Consider the following 16,411-nt stretch of genomic DNA (forward strand, 5'->3'; position numbering starts at 1 on the left):
AAAAAAAATGGGGCTTTATTATATCTTTCTCACCCCTGCTAAGAATAAAAAAGGTAACATGTTAGATAATAATATATATCTTTTTTATGAATACACGGATTAAAACATATATAAATACACAAACACTTATTTAACAAAAACACTTAAAAGACACAGACAAGACCAACGACATGTTAGGCATTGCGGTGAGTACATCAGTTAAATGTTCATATCTTTTTTTAAAGACAAAACTGGGAGTTCGAATAAGGCACATCACACAATTACAACTCCGACTTCAACTAGTAAAAATCCTTTTGTGAAGCAGTAGTATTTCCATCTTTAAAAGAACAGTTTTGGCAGTTTTTCAGTGATTATTTTGGGTATTTTGTTACAGTGTACAGCTACCACAGTGTTTACCCCAAAAAAACAGTACACTCTTAGAAATAAAGGTGCTAACTAGAGCCATAAAGGGTTCTTGGACTTCTCATAGGAGAACCCTTTTTGGTGAACCGTCTGTGAAAGGTTTCACTCAGAACCCCGTTCTACAGAGAACCCTTCAGCTGTGTCATGGGTCTACCCAGAACCCTCTCTGGGGGTTTTATCGGAATTTTTCCACCCTCTAGGGGTGTTCACAAGAACCCATCCAGGGGTTTATATTTCAAGGGTTACAGCTGGAAGCCATCCAGGGGGTACTATCAAGAACCCATCTGTATTACAAAGGTTTTATCTGGAACCCACCAAAGAACCTTTTTATATTCCAAGGCTTTCATCTAGAACCCAGCCAGGGGATTTTACCAAGAACACTTTTACATAATGGTGCAAAGAACCCTTAATGAACACTTGATGAAAGAGTTATTCAAGGATCTCAACAATCCTTGAAGAAATATTTCTTCAAGAAAGGGTTCTTAATGGAACCTTTAGAGCCCCTGACAAACCCTTTTGTCAAAAAAGGGTTCTTTACAAGCAAATGGCTCTGGTTAGAACCTCAGTTCGTCAGGAAGGACCCTTTTGGAACCCTTATTTCTAAGAGTGTCGACATGGTCATTTACATCTTGTACATGAAGGCTGATAAATGTCTCCCTTTTTCTTGTGAGTCTGTTTCTGCTCTGTCCGGGAGGCAGAGAAACATATCGATTGTCTATAGTGAAGTTTAAAAAAGAGCAAGTAGATGAGCAGGAGGTCCGTGAGCAGTTCCTGGTCCCGCTGAGCAAAGCTTTCTGGGCCAGAAGAGCTCTAACACCCACCTGATCGACAAGAATACACACTTTATATACAGGTGGCACTTTGAGGGTCTCTGTCAGGTGTGTTAGCTGTCATTTAAATTACTTGTAACCCAGGAGTGGTCATTATTGTACCCCCAGAGCCATCAGTCAGTCTTTTAAAGGCTCTGTGGATGCCCTTTACCACTGGGGATCACAACCGAAGAGGGCGCCCTTATAGGTCGTCACCCTCTGCAGAGCTGAAGCTGCTTCTGCGGCTGCTGTCTTTGGACGCGGCTCCGGGCGAGCCCGCTGAGAGGAGCGGGTCGGTGCCGAAGGGCGAAAGTGGGTCGTCCATCAGGATCTCGTCGAGCCGATGCTCCTCCTTGAGGGTGACGCTGAAGAAGTCTGTGAAGTGAGACAGCGGGTCGGAGAACGTGGTGCAGCCGTCAGCGCCGGGGATGTGATCCTGCGGGCCGCTGGCGGCAGGCATGGACGGCACGCCGGACACCACTATTCTCTGGAGGTAGTCGCTGTTGGGGTCCTCCTGGTAGAGGGGCGGCTGCTGGGCTTGCTGGGCCTGGGGAGATGACTGCTGCTGTTGCTGCTGCTGCTGCTGCTGCTGCTGCTGTTGTTGTTTGAGGAGATGGGAGGAGAGTTCAACTGTCCCCAAGGCTGTAGCCATGTTTGGGAGGCCATGTGCTCGTGCCTGGATCTCAAGCTCCTGGAAGACAAAGGAAAAGAAACCATTAGTTAATGGTCTAGGGACAGACATGAATATTTTTAAGCACTGGCCCCACAGGCAACCACGCCCCTAAATTTGGTAGCCAGTACATTTTTGGTGGCCCAAATGTAAACTTGTGTAAAAACAATACAGGAAAGGCAATTTAGCATTACTTAACACAGCTGTCCTGAACTGTGACTCTTGTGTTGTCCACTTTTATGAATAATTGAGATGTGGTGTTTCCTGAATTGTTTCAGTTGAAAAACAAGCTAGACTTTTCAGCTAGTTAAGGAAACTGGTATCACACACAGCAGAACATTATGTGTTATCTCAGACTTAAATCCCTGCTTCCATTCACTCCTAAACTTCGCTGGTGTATTGTTTTTTCATGGTCCACCATTTGGGATCACGTTAGCTGTTCGAGTAGTCTAAGGGCCATTTAAGGGCATGTAGGACACCAAACCGTCCAGCAGATGTGTCATGGCTCTACTTAGGTAGGAACCTTTTGTCAGGGTTGTTAGATGGAGGACCAATAATATTTTTTAACCGCTACGCCTGGCATGCCACATCAGGTGAAACTTCTCTTGTTCTATTGGTAAAAAGCTGGATTTATGGAGCTGTATGGATGCTCATTTTTCTTGTGTTAAACACGTTGAAGACAAGTAATGGTGAACAGCAAATAATCCACAAAAAAACTGAAATGTTTGTGTTACTGTAACATTGTGCTGGCAAAGGCTCACAGTATTGAGGTAAAACTTAAAAAGATAAAACTGGTCTATGTGAAATATGTGATGGTCACAGAGTAAGTTTTCGTGGCTACGGGCCATTGGGCCATGGTTAATGTCGAACCCCTTGGAACTCTTTCTGAAGTGTTGTTGGGGAAAGTTCCTCCACACCTCAAGATAATACCTGAATAAATATCTAAAAATGTGTGAATTTCCAAGAATATGAGTAGATTATAGCGAAGAGTATTATCGGGACAATCACCACCACACCTTCTCCACGTCTCCTCCACACACTGAGGTAAAGGCTTGTGTGCCGCACAAGGGGAGTTTAGGTGTTGACACACACGCTCTTCTCCCACACACACTCTTATCACAGACTATATGATCAGCAGCCTGTTTGACCTTTGTTAACTGTTACTTTATCGTCAGTGGTGGTCAGAATTTCCTGGACACTTTTGTCATCTTTTTTTGTGTTTTTCCCATCATTGGATTACACTACAAGAAAACATAAACCACAAACTGTGAGTGTGCAAAAATGTGCAGGTGTACGTGTGCATGCATGTGTCATCAAGCAGCCCTTCAGTTAGTGCTCATCATCTATTTGTGACCTTCTGTTTTCCCACAGAAAGAGCTGAGGTCATTGTTTTCATTCATCAGGTAATTAGCACTGAGCTTTGAGATTAGATCAGAGATAAAGGGGGGTGGAAGGGCTTCGTGTAAACAACAGTGCGGGTGTGTAGTTAAGCTTTTGGGGTCGTAAAACTTTGGTGGTGGAAATTAGCAGAGGTGAGAACGTCCTAGGGATGAGTGAGTCAGGTGGGGTCTGATCTTTGGCATAATGAAACTGGCCTGTTAGGACACCCAGAGGAGGCTGTTTTTAAATAAATCACTGATGTGAAAATGGAAGTCAATCCTGCCCTCTGACTAAGTGCACAGGAATTAGTGGGACATAAGTGAGTTGACTGGCCAACGCTTTGTATTGTATAAACTACATTTTTTTGAGGTGGGACACTTGTTTTGTGTTAGAGGAACATGAGAAGCCGTCAAGACTGTGTACTTGTCAAACTGCATAATACATTTTTTAAGCATCTCATAGCCCAAGTCCAAAATAGTTTATTACCAAGCTTATAAAAATGCAGTTGTAGTTCAAAACTATAACTGTATTGTCCTGTAAATAACATCCAATATTAATCTATAATGGAGTCTTACAGTATATTCATATATAATGTGAAATAATCTTGATTTGTAGGTCTCAATATGCCTTGTTGCCCTAAGTTTACACCTTCACCTCTCTCACAGGATAAGTTATATAATAATAATAATAATAATAATAATTTAATCTTTAATACTGCAAATTTCCCCTGTTGTGGGATTAATAGGGGATTATTTTATCTGAACATAGTTTTATCTAAAGTACTGTAACAGCTTATTAATGATTTTGTGTTGTGTGTTTACAACCCAATTAATTTTAATAATTATAAACCATTAATAAATCATTTACAAAGGTGGTTTTATGAGTTAAGGATTTCCTCATAAGCTCTACTTTTGTCATGCTTTCTCTGTGTATTATAGTGATTTATCAGTGTTGTAGCACTGTGTATACGATACTAAATCCATTTAGACTGTTATATTTTATTACCTGGATCCTCAGCACCAGCCTCCTGTTGGCCTGCTCCAGCTTCTTCTGACGGCTCTCCAGCTCCCGAGCGTGCTGCTGCTCCTTCTGCAGCCACCTTATGTACTCCACCGAGGCCTTCAGGATGGTGCCTTTGTTCCAGCGCATGTCGCTGCAGAAAGAAGAAATGTTAAAAGATAACCTTTTACACAGAACCCCCTGATGTCGGCAGAATATCCTCTGCAATAAAAAAAAAACGGGGGGAAAAGTTTTAACACAGAGGTTTCTTCCCTTTTTATGGTATGAATAAGAAATGGTGATTTACATGGGGCAATTATTCATCCTTGGACATTACATGGGGACACTGAATGGGAATTTTAATAGAATAGTTAAGTAGCTATGTGGAAAGTCCATTCTCCTACCTCCTTGTTCAGTAAAATTAATCCTCGAGTAAAAATAGGTGAGGGAAAATGAGCTAAGTAGGAGGACGGGGGGAAAAATGGAGCATTGGACTCGAGGTGCTAGAGTGCAAGTCATTCTTTTGCAGATATTATTGCTTTTTTAAAAAAGGGAAAGGGGAGCTACTGCAGTAAAATAGTCCTTTTCCACACAAGTGAGACGTTGGTCTGATCAGCACTAATAATCTCTTTTATCCCGTGTTAATGGCACGACGACAACGTCAACCTCCCATTTAAATTCGAAGCAAAGTTCAATTGCGAAAGATGGCCGGCCGGATTTCGATTCAGCTCTGCGCTCCATCTCTATGTTCCAATTGTGCTTCAAACTTTGATTCAAATGGTGTGGCCCGCTTCTTTGCATTTGACCCCTTCCTCATCATTCATGCTTTGAGCTGAACTGCTGGGACCCAGTGAGAGGATGTACAGCTCTTGGAGCGTCGACTACAATGGGAGTTCAAGTGCACCCTTGAAATATGACTGAAATGTGCTTGAGTACTCATTTGAATTCAATGAACAACGTTTTGAGTGTCTTTGTGCTTCGAATTTAATATGCTTTCCCAGCCAGACAAGGTCTCAGAGTTGTTTCAGTGACATAAAGTGAAGCAGTGGCATTGTTTCAATAATACACTTAGATTAAAAAACAATTGGCTTCATTAAATTTTTGAGTTTCAAGTCAAACTCTTATGTTTTTAGATAAATTAAAATAAGTTTTAACAGCCCATAATCTTTATTTTAGTTCGTATCAAAACTTAAGGCTGTGAGTTTGATTCAGAACTCAAAAAGAATTAGTTTTTTTTGACAGGGTTTTGCAACTTACGGGTCATTTGACTTTGGTATGAGTGTCCCCAGCTCTTTAATCCTGTAGTTGATGTTGTATCTTCTTCTTCTTTCAACTACGCAAGAAAAAGAAAATGGGCATGCAATGATTAGGGCATTGTGAGGCTCACCATACCGTGTGTTCAGATGATAAACCATGAAGGAGTTGAAAGGCAGTGGGAGACACTTACTCAAATTATGGTTGTCCTTTTTCTGCCTCTCTTTGGCCATCACTCTTGTGTCATGTTCTGTTAAAAAAAAATCACATAGGGGAAACGGATTGATTAGCAACGCACACTAATTTAGGAACTGAAAGACAACGAACACTAAACGTCACAAAAGGTCCAGTGAGGAGACGCACAATCAGTTATTTTGAGGGAGTTCAGCACTGGGGTCACCCGAGTTACACACACTGAAAGAGCCCAATTTATCCCCCTCTAGCATGTCTGAAGCTCATTGTGGAGGAAAAAAAATGGTGATCACTTCTAAACTACTTACTCCTTAATTAAGACAGTTTAGTAAATTCACTAGTCTGCCCGGGAGAGGGACAAAAATGCCAGTGCATCCATATTTGTATTCACATTCTTCCAAATTACATAATTGGGGACCTGAGATTGGATTTCCCAATTTGTCTCTGTTGATTCAATCAAGACAATTTAAACTCTGTGTAACAGCCCATTGTCCTCTCCGCCCACACTCAAATGAAACAGATGGCAATTTACTTATTTGCCCGTTGAGAGTGAAGGGTTCTTCAGGCATACTTTCTATTTCCTAAATCAATTAGGCTTCTCTGCTTGATGCATGACATTAATAAGAAACGTCTTAAAGGGCCCTTTGTTTTTTTTCTTTAGCGCTGTGACGAAATGACTACACGTTTCTACGGCCTATTAACAGAAGCGATGACAAGCAGGACAGTGTTTGTCAAACCCTGGATACAAATCAGCATACACATCCGTCTGACACAGGTAATCGATTTTATCAGGAATAGACACACACAACACGTTGCCTTTTTTAGCTAACACAGGTACACTCTGTTCTTAGCACCCAACCAGAGCATCAGTTGACCCGTCCTTAGTTCCACCCCCTGTCGCAGAGCATTGATCAACTTTCTCCTGGCTTCTTCCCTGTACTTAGATATTGCTAAGTGCTAGACTCATCCATTTTGAAAAGAAAACCAAATTTTGAACATGGTCAAAACATGTTGCTGGAGGATTTGTAAAAGTGACGTATACAGTCACATCTTAAGTTAGCTAATGTTAGCAAAAAGTTTCCAAAAGCATGCACATCCAAATGTGATAATAAATACTAGGCGCTGGACAAAAGTACATGTCAAAAACAGGAAAAATAGAGTCCACACACTAGATGATGCTACCATGAACATGTATCCAATTTTAGCAAAATGTTAGCTTACTAGCTAGCTAATCTGCATCAATCATTAGCTAGCTAGCTAGTTAGAGACAACGTATCACTTTTCTTGTTATCTTTATTATGTATTATTTGTCATATCTGATTCTAAAGTGTCTCTGGGTGACTTGAAAAGAGCTTATAAAATATATTATTTGTTGTTTATTACTGTTCATTATCTGAAAACTAATTTTAAGAAAACACTAGCTCAGTAGCTGGCTAATCTACATCAACTGTTAGCTTGCTAGTTAATATAATAATTAATATACAGAATAAAATAACACATCCAAATACGGTTGATGTAAATAGCTAGCTAATGACTGATGTGTGTTAGCTTGCCAGTTAGCTAGCATTTTGTCAACAATAACTGACAGATGTAACTAGCTAGCAAGTGATTGATGTAGATTAGCCAGATAACATTGGCTAACTTAAAATGTGATTACACGTCACTTTTACAGATCCTCGCCCAGGAGATAGTATGTCTAAGTACAGAAAACAGGAGAGGAGAAAGCTGGCCCAGGTTCCACGAGATGCTTGTTGTTTAAGAGAAATGTGCCTTTTTTTGTTGCTTTAATTCCCTGAGGTGCCTTATTTGAACAACCAGAATGATGTGTGTGATTTAACCTTTACAGCAAGGATAATAATTCACTAATTGGTTAGTTGTTTGATCAGTGCTATGGTATGAGTTCATACCTGTGTATTCCCTTTTTACAGTGAGCTTTGTGGGGTTAGATGTGGGACTCATTCCACCATTAGGGGGGTTCATACCTTGTTCACCCCCATAGACGTCCAGCATGCTGCCACTGAGGGACACCTAGGAAGAAGACAGAGGAGAGGGAAGAGACAGAAAGAGAAAGGGTCAGTCACAGGGGAAGCTTGCAGACACATTTGCATATAAACACACATGCCTTCCACACTTTAACAAAAACCACAACACAATGTTGTTTTTAGCTGCTGTGTGGCTTTGTTTAGTGTTGACAAAATGACAAGAAGCAAGGTGTGTGATCAGAAATGGCTGTCAGGCCCCAGGCCTCTGGCTTTGGACTTCCCAGCAGGGAAGTTGGAGTATCCACGTCTCCCTCAGCAGGACAGGGCAAACCCAGTGCTGTAGTCATGAATTGTTGCTGTGCTTAGATTGCCTTGTCTTGAATCACAAAGACTAAAAACAACTCGACAAGAACATAACCTTGCTGAAATCAGGTCAACAAATGGTTGCCATCCAGCCTTACTCCATCTAACACTGACTTTCACCCCAGGCTTGCAGCCCTCTGAGGTTTGGTACAACCAGACACGGTGCCTTGATCTGCTAATGCCACCATTTTCATTCAAAGTGCTCCTAACACAGATGTGCTCTGTGTTGAAAATAGCATCCCATTAGATGAAAAGGCTAGCTAGGTCAACTGCTTGAACAGAGGCAAAACTGTTTTCTTACGGGTGTCTTCTTGTCTGGGAAAAGCATGCATCAACTCTGTGATAAGACGTCTTTTCACGGACTCGGGGAGATGTCAAGATATAGCGTGCTGACACACATGTGTGTCTAATTCGCATTTGTGCATTTATGGGAAAATGCTACAGAAGCCACCATGCATTCCAAGATGCGCACAGCCAATTTTGTCCGCGACATGTGTGTCAAATCTAACTACGAGGACTGGTGAGTGTGATAAGGCTCCATGTCAAGTCAAGAGGAGTTGGGAGGGAATGGAAAGCAAGAGGGAAAGAAATAAAACAGAAGAAACTGCAGACATTTCAGATATCGGAAGCCGGTTTGGTTTGCATGCGTGCCTTTTTTTTCTCATTATCTCAACAAGATGGGAGAAGAAGAGGAGGAGGAGGAGGGGACAAAAGTGCTTATCAAAATGAAAGATTGCAACAATTCCCCCACTACTCCTATTGTAATCACTTCAATCCCTCTCTCCATCTGTGTTCCTGGATGTGTTGACACGGCGAAACGGCGTGATGCATCGTACTGTATGACTAATTAGGATGAATTGATCCATTTAAGCATGGTATCATTTCTGAACAAGCCCATGGGGAGTGTATGCATTAGCCCAATCCAATGGCTCAGTAACTCTCTCCAACAAAATCTCTTCTAACTCCTCGCTCCTCTGTCGCGCTTCTGTCCTCATTTGGAACCTACTGGCTCTCCCATTCCTCCTCCTCCTCCTCCTGTTCCCCCTCACTCCTTACCCCCTCCTCCCTCATTCCTACTCTGTCACAGTATCTGTAGTGTTTTGCTTCGTTATCTGTTTGTATGATTCTTTGTCTGCCAATATCTCTCTCTGTATTGAAGGAGTTAGGCCAAATTCCCATCCCACAAACTCTCTTTGTATTTGGTCAAGGTGTTGCTATGTTCTGGCCTTGTCCCAGATTTTTGCATGAAGTTTTTGAATTCCTTCTTGGCTACAATTTCTAGTTGTTAATCTTTCCTAGAATGGAGCTTAGTAAGACAGTTACTATAAATTGAGTCATTGAGTATACACCCATGTCCAAAAACTTCCTTTTTAACTTAATCTGCATTGTTGATCTTCCTGAGTAATGTGAGAAATGTTGCTAAGCCCCAATGAACTTTGACTCATCTCTAGACTTAAGCTGACCTCAACCTAAGGCAGGTCCCTTTTTTCCCAAGCAAGTCAAGCCTGTGCCTAAATGTTTGGGTGGATGAACCCCACTTTCAAGTCTGGTTCAACTTAAAAAAGAAAAAGAAAAAAGAAGTCATTAGTCAAAGCTACCACAAGTGATCTCGAGAAAGGTCGGGTCATCACCAACCCAACGTCTTGGGTTGGAGGCTCGGCCCAGGTTCTTCAGAATCACTTGTAGAAGGTTTAAGGAATTTAACTTGACATGAACCTAACTGCAGTAATCTGAGCAGGTTAACAAACAAAGGCTATGTTGCAGAAATCAATACAAAAGACCTTCAGACTGTTGGTAGTCTTAAACAGTGTTAGTATGTAGCTGTAGTTAATGTGATTCATACTTACATTGTTTTGCATTATGATGTTAGGCTCCATGCAATCCAAGCCTCCATCATTGAAACCGGATTCAAGACTAATTAGGTCATCAATAACTTCATCCATTGGAAACTAAAAGAAAACAGTAGTTTCAGTGTACTCATGGACAGACTGATGATGTTTGTACCAGAATTTCAATACTGTCCAAGTCGGATCTTTGGTAAATCTCAACATTCAAACCAAAATAGACACGAGAAAAGGGGAGGGACTGTCCGGAGACTAATCCAATAACAGACAAGTTCTCCACTGCCATGTCATTCATAAGTTAGTTAGCGGCGTTGGCGGGAGAAGCACGCATCTGTTATCAAACTAGTTTCCTCCTTTGAAAGGGTTCTCTCATCAGAGACTGCATGTCTGAAGTTATTGATGAGCACATCAGAGAGAAGGGGAGATCAATAATGGCATCACTTTGTTTAGATGATTAGTATGAAGAGCTCTCTGAGATTTAAAGCCAATCCAGATCTAGAATCTTACAGGTTATTGATACTTGTGTGATGTTGACTGTCTATCTAAACAAACTGTCAGCCATGATTTATCTCTCCTAATAACAGAATTAAGAGGAACTAGGACAATCTTACAGATGGCATAAAAGTGAACACAGAACAAAGTATTTCTTTTGACAAGAATGTGAAGTGTTGACAGGAAAACGTCAAGATTGTTGTGAAATCTACAAAAATTATGACCAACAGTGCGGACATATGTGACCCAGTCTGTGGTTCATATTTTTTGTCACAGCTTGGCACACTTCTTTCAATTTCAGTTCCATATATTCACATTCACACTTTCTTTTTCAATAACTCCACTCACCTCACTATCGTGATTGGCCATCGTGAGCAGAGTAACGGGGCTGTTGGGATTGCTGCTGTCACTGACGGAGGCCATGTGTCCATTCCTCATGATCGGCACTGTGGCCAGCGGCTGGCCGGGGGTGTGTGGGTGCGGAACGGCGTGGCCCTGCCCGGCCGAAGAGGCCAGCTTGGAGCCCAGCGTCAAGTACTGCTTGACCTGCTGGTTCTGGCTTTGGTGGAGGTGGAACTTGGAGTTCTCCAGGTGGCTGTGTACCTGCAGCAAAAAAAGACAAAAACAAAAAAACACACAAATGATGCACAAGTTCATTTGAAAAGAAGTGAAAAGAAAAGAGGGTGAGAGGTTGGAAAGAGCGCTGACTAACAGCAGAAGAGGTGCTCACAGCAGCTGTCAGCTTTGCGAAAAGATGATCTAATTCAGTGCACAGGAATAGTTGAGTCAGTATTTTCCCATTGTTAGTCATTTTTGCTGAACAAATTTACAGACATACAACGGTGGTGTATTTTGTTAACACAGTGAGTCATGTTTGACATGCAAACAAAGTGTCTATGACAATTAGGACTCAATCTGAAGGCCATTCTTCAAGTCAAGTATCATCATATTCGATATATTTAGTGCCAGTTTCTGACTGAAAAATGGGGTCAACAACATAAACTTTTTCCCACAACTGATCTTAAGTTGACAAACAAAATGAATAACTCTTTGTTACCATCATATTCTATCGATCTGCATACATACACACGTATTACATACTGTCTGAAGTCAAGATTACTCAAGCAGTAAGAAAAGCTTTCCAAATATGGTACTGTTACTATAGAAACATGATAACACCATTCAACAAAACATGTTGCTCAGAATTTTTCTAAATTTCAGTATCCTTACATTTGAAGCTCTGGTTGCGTCCCGCATCGTGAAGTAACTGCAGTCAGTTAAGTGTGGCATTCTCAGAAAAGCAGATAATCTTCAGACTGGTTTGTTTTGGTGGAGCAGCAGGTCAACTTTAGGGATCCAGGTCTGCTGCTGCTGCTGCTGCTATCCTGTTGATCTGCTGACTTCTCAGTGACTGTCTGTACTTCCCAGTCCCCTACCAATGTCTTATAAAGGGCTCTAAGTGAGCTAATTAGGCCCAAAGCTGGGGGTAAGCCTTTATGTTGCGTAGCATGTTAATCACTTCAAACACTGGACTGTCAGATCACCCAGGGTTTGATCACTGCAGGATATCAGCTTTTAGTGTCTATCACTAATTCATTTGGACCGCCCTCTTCTGTCACACTGACCAATCAGCGGTGAGCTCCCGAAGTCCTCTGCTGCCTGCTTCAGGGGTTGTGGCAGCACAATTGACCCTTGTTCCCCAGTGGGGGTTTTAAATAACTCTTCTAATGCCATTTTTAACCAAGCCTTTTCATTCATTCATTGCTTTCAATGTAGACAGTTTAGTATTATCAGTTTCCCAAACAATAACGGCAATAAAGTTATTTTGAGGACTTTATTACTGTAGGTTGAGCGTTATTTTTAGGATGAGCTTCTCATCTAAAAATGTCTAGTTTACTTACTGGTCTTGCGCTCACAAAGAAACTCACTGTTCCAACTTGCTTTATTAGTTCGGGAGAATTTCTGGAAATACTTATTAATAATCTACACATTGTTAGCTGATGTATTATAATATTAGTCTTGTCAACTGTGCATTGTCATCTTGACTGCGTCTTCTTACCCAGATTTTTTTGTAAGTTCCTCTTGAAAGTATTCAAGTCACTCTAGTTCTGTGAGTCTGTCTGAACTCTTGTCTTATAACCACATGAATATTTTTTCCCTGACCTCAGCTAATCAATTGGAAATAGAAGAAAGTCTGATAAGCAACAATGCAGTTGTAGTACTTGAGCAGATTTATGGACTGTTCATTGTGACTTAACTTAATATGTGAAACTGACTGATTAAAGGAAATGTCATATTAAAAAAAATATTTTTAATTCTCTTAACCATCTCTCCATCTCCCATATTAATAATGTCACAGTTAGAGTACATTACCATACCCCCAAAACAAGTGTCATTTACAGCAGATTCTCACTCCAACATGTCAAACGTGTCAGCTTGACCACTGTTCCTATGCTTTCAACTATGACGCGTCATTTCGAGGAGCGCCCCTCTAGGATTATGTTTTAAAGTACCAACAAAGTCAGGTGACGTATCATAAAGAGCGAGAAATTCCGTGTATGGAGGAGGTGGGTTGGAATGGATGTGTCAAACAAACTTAGGACTTTCACCCAGGAAACCAGGGTTTGTATCCCTTGTGAAACCAAAAGTCACTGTTGTCTTTTAAAGGCATTTCATTGTGTTGCGTTGCATTACTTATGTAAATAGCATATTGTAACCCTAGCCATGATGTTTTCCTAAGCCTACCCAATAAGTTTTGTTTCTTAAACCTAACCAAATAGTTTCCTTGCCTTAAGGTCACTTGTTTCAGGCGACATTACGGCATCCACTGTCTATACTGGGAAACAACAACGACCACCAAGCTAGACACCTACATGCTTAAAATGGCACATTAACACTTGGGTCACTAACAGTACAAATGTAAACAAGCTAGCAGTTGTTACCCTTCCTTTTGCAGTAATTTAGACATTTTGATGCCAGGGCTCACCTCCTAATGTGCAAATGTACCACCAAAGCAAGCTACCACGGTCGCTGTATCCAGGGCACCATCCAAGATAACTGTGATCCATTTAGAGAAATACAAACCAGCCAGAACCAGAGTTTCTTTAGCTATATAAGACTATCTAAAGCTCACAAAGCCACTTTATTTTTGTGCCTTTATTTTGAAAGTCTATCCTGACATTGCATATTTATTATTGCTAACTTGATGTTGGAGCCCTGCACATGCTAAACTGATGCTAGAAAAGTACCTACAGCGTCATAGTTAGAATTTTTGGGCCACTGGCCACAAGCTGGACATCAGAGTACGTAACTTTTTCTAGTCACCTCTAGTTATAGAATTGATGCTAAATGCTAAATACTAGTATTTAGCCAAAATGCTGAGCTACAATAGCAGAACTGGGAAAGAGTCATAAAGTCAGCTAACTCACATATGTTTAGATATTTACCTTAAGTTTGCTGAAATGAGCTAACACTAGCCACCATTAGTTGCTGGTCCTGCCAGATCAGATCGGACTGTAGCAACAGAACCCCTTAGTGAATTCAGTTGAGCAACAGTGCCTTTTATTGCGTGTGATTTCAACTTTTAATTTTTAAGAGGAACAATGTCTCATTTCAAAAGTTACATCACGTCAGAAATTGCTGGAAGTGATTAAATGAGTTGCCCTCAAGTATGAAGCGTAATATGTTTTTAGTTTCATGTTAAAGCAACAGTGTAAATGTAAATGTCACCAGCACAACACTGCAAAGTAGTGGTAGGGACTTTTGGCTACAGCAACTTTGGCATAGGACTTTATACTAAAACTCAGCATTAAATTCTCCTCGTCAGCTAGACTAGGTGCCCTTATTCACCCAAGTAAGAGGAGGCTCATCACAATACTCAGCCTGTCAGTGGTGACTGGGAGCTCTTATCTGACTCCTCCAGGCCAAACAAGATGCCAGTTGTTAGCCAATCAACATTTTTTTCCACTACGGATAGCAGGAGGGATGCCTTGACTGCGACACACCACATCTGCTTTGTGTGACAACAGTTTGTCCTGGTTTCACTTCAGCTTTCTCACTACTGTAAATGCCGGAGACACGCTTGTTATCCACTTAAGGGAATCTGATTAGATTTGAGAGGTAATGGCGCTTCAGTCACCGAGGCCAACCTTGACAATGGCCGGCCTGTGCATGTGTGAAGAGGACATGCTGAAAATTATCAATGCCCGCCATACACACAGGACGGGAATGAGATAAGAATCTAATCAGTCAAGGCTCAAGTTTGGGATTGTAGTGACTATTCTGATGTTTGAGACACTTCAGTTTTTCTCAATATGGCCACTGGCACCTGCTACAACAATTGAGGCTGTGTTTGTGGTTACTGGTGGAGAAGAGGTCACAGGTTCACTTTCCATTTACACACATTTGCACAGTTATTCCTAACATGCAAACCTGTGGCAGATTATGTACGCTCTTAGAAATAAAGGTTCAAAAAGTGTTCTCCCTAAAGAGCTGACATTCTAACCAGAACCATTTGCTTCTGAACAACCCTTTTTGGAATAAAGAGTTCATCAAGTGTTCTCTGGAAGGATAAAGTTGCCAGTAAGAACCCTTTTTGTCCCAAAAAAACATTTTTGGAATGAAGATTTGTTTAAATTCTTGAAGAACTCTTTCATAAACGGTTCTTTGTGCCATCATATTAACGGGTTCTCTGTAGAACTCCTTGGATGGTTGGAATATAAGAGGGTTTGTCATAAAATCTTCTGGCTGCATTTTTGTAAGCCCCTTGGAAGGTGGAACCCCCAAGAGAGGGTTCTTGGTGGAACCACTGTGTCATAGAAGTGTCCTCATTTAGAACACCTCAACCTTTAATGTTGGGTTCTAGGTGGAACTCTATTATAGGGTTCCAGGTGATACCTTTATAAAAAGTTCTACCAGGAGCCAAAAATGGCTCTCCAATGGGGACAAGCCCAAGAACCTTTATGGTTCTAGTTAGCACCTTTATTTCTAAGAGTGTATTGTTTAATTTGTATATAAATGTATCTTATTAGTCGGTGCATTTGTATTTTGCCTTTCTAAAGTTTTTAATATGGCCAATATTTGATGCAACAAAATATTCCTTAAGTTTATTTCTGCACAGTTTGATTTATGTTTCATAAAGTTTGAATAATAAAATTAGGACGTTAGGAGATCAGCTGGATCGTCGTGACTTCATTATCTTCATTAGAGACATTTAAACCACTGGCATGAGGATGTCAGAACCAGACAACACCCAAGTTCCACTCACACAGCCTTCTTTCTCAATCAAACTTCTCCTAACTCCTTCACTTACATAATTTTAGTGCTTGTAGTGATTTTAATTACACATGAAAGCAGCATGTTAAACAAATCTAACAGATACTCTACTGTGCTGTCCTGTCATGTCATTGCGTGTGTTTTTGCAGCGGTTATATAGAATAGGTATCTGATTAATATGTGCAAGTACACAGAACTGCAGCTGCAAAGCATGTCACAGCAAATCTCTCATTTTCAAGAGGAAGTAACACCCGTATCCTGCATTACAGAAAATATATTCCCAATTATATTCATGATAAAAATTGCATTCTCCACAATTCCCCACTACACTGAAAATAATTTCTCGACAAACTTTAACAGAATAAAATATAGGAAATACACAAATGAATTAAGTTTTTTTTTTTTTCAAATTAAGTTACCAAGTTACAAACTCAGTTGTTTTAAGTGAGATGTACTCAATGACCTGACCAACAGTTTGCATTAATACAAGGTAAATTTAAGGCAGGTCAACTTGAAAGTTTCCAAACTTTCAACTCTATTATTTGCTTTACCCAAAAGTAATATGCTGCTGCTTAACAACCAAGTAGCATGATTTCAGGAAATGTTGTTTTTAGTAACCTTAGTGGGTTATTTCAGTTTGTTAAATATATTGTATGTAATTGCTAATGTTAGCCTGACTTAATGTTAGCCTGACTTAATGTTAGCATGACTTAAACATAGCTGGTTAAATTCAGTTGTTGGGGGGAAAAT

General features: G+C 40.7%; 1 protein-coding gene across 7 annotated transcripts in view; it reads right to left on the reverse strand.

Moving 5' to 3' along the window:
* Window positions 1-904: 904 nt before the first annotated feature.
* The window catches only part of tfec (transcription factor EC), a 32,970-nt gene continuing 17,463 nt past the window's right edge, over window positions 905-16,411 (reverse strand). For 3 of the 7 annotated variants that reach the window (XM_084710986.1, XM_084710985.1, XM_084710990.1), the window contains exons 2-8: window positions 10,736-10,990; window positions 9,899-10,000; window positions 7,614-7,734; window positions 5,708-5,764; window positions 5,518-5,593; window positions 4,267-4,414; window positions 905-1,902 (exon numbers count right to left, since the gene is read on the reverse strand). In XM_084710986.1, the coding sequence (XP_084567112.1) occupies window positions 1,414-1,902; window positions 4,267-4,414; window positions 5,518-5,593; window positions 5,708-5,764; window positions 7,614-7,734; window positions 9,899-10,000; window positions 10,736-10,990 (1,248 nt within the window). In that variant the 3' untranslated portion in view covers window positions 905-1,413. Of the gene's footprint in view, window positions 1,903-4,266; window positions 4,415-5,517; window positions 5,594-5,707; window positions 5,765-7,613; window positions 7,735-9,898; window positions 10,001-10,735; window positions 10,991-11,617; window positions 13,674-16,411 lie in introns of those variants that run through there. The other 4 variants (XM_084710987.1, XM_084710984.1, XM_084710988.1 and 1 more) reach the window with 4 other exon arrangements.

Source organism: Lutjanus erythropterus, chromosome 22 (genome assembly GCF_056507025.1).
Source record: "Lutjanus erythropterus isolate fLutEry1 chromosome 22, fLutEry1.hap2, whole genome shotgun sequence".
NCBI lineage: Eukaryota > Metazoa > Chordata > Actinopteri > Lutjaniformes > Lutjanidae > Lutjanus > Lutjanus erythropterus.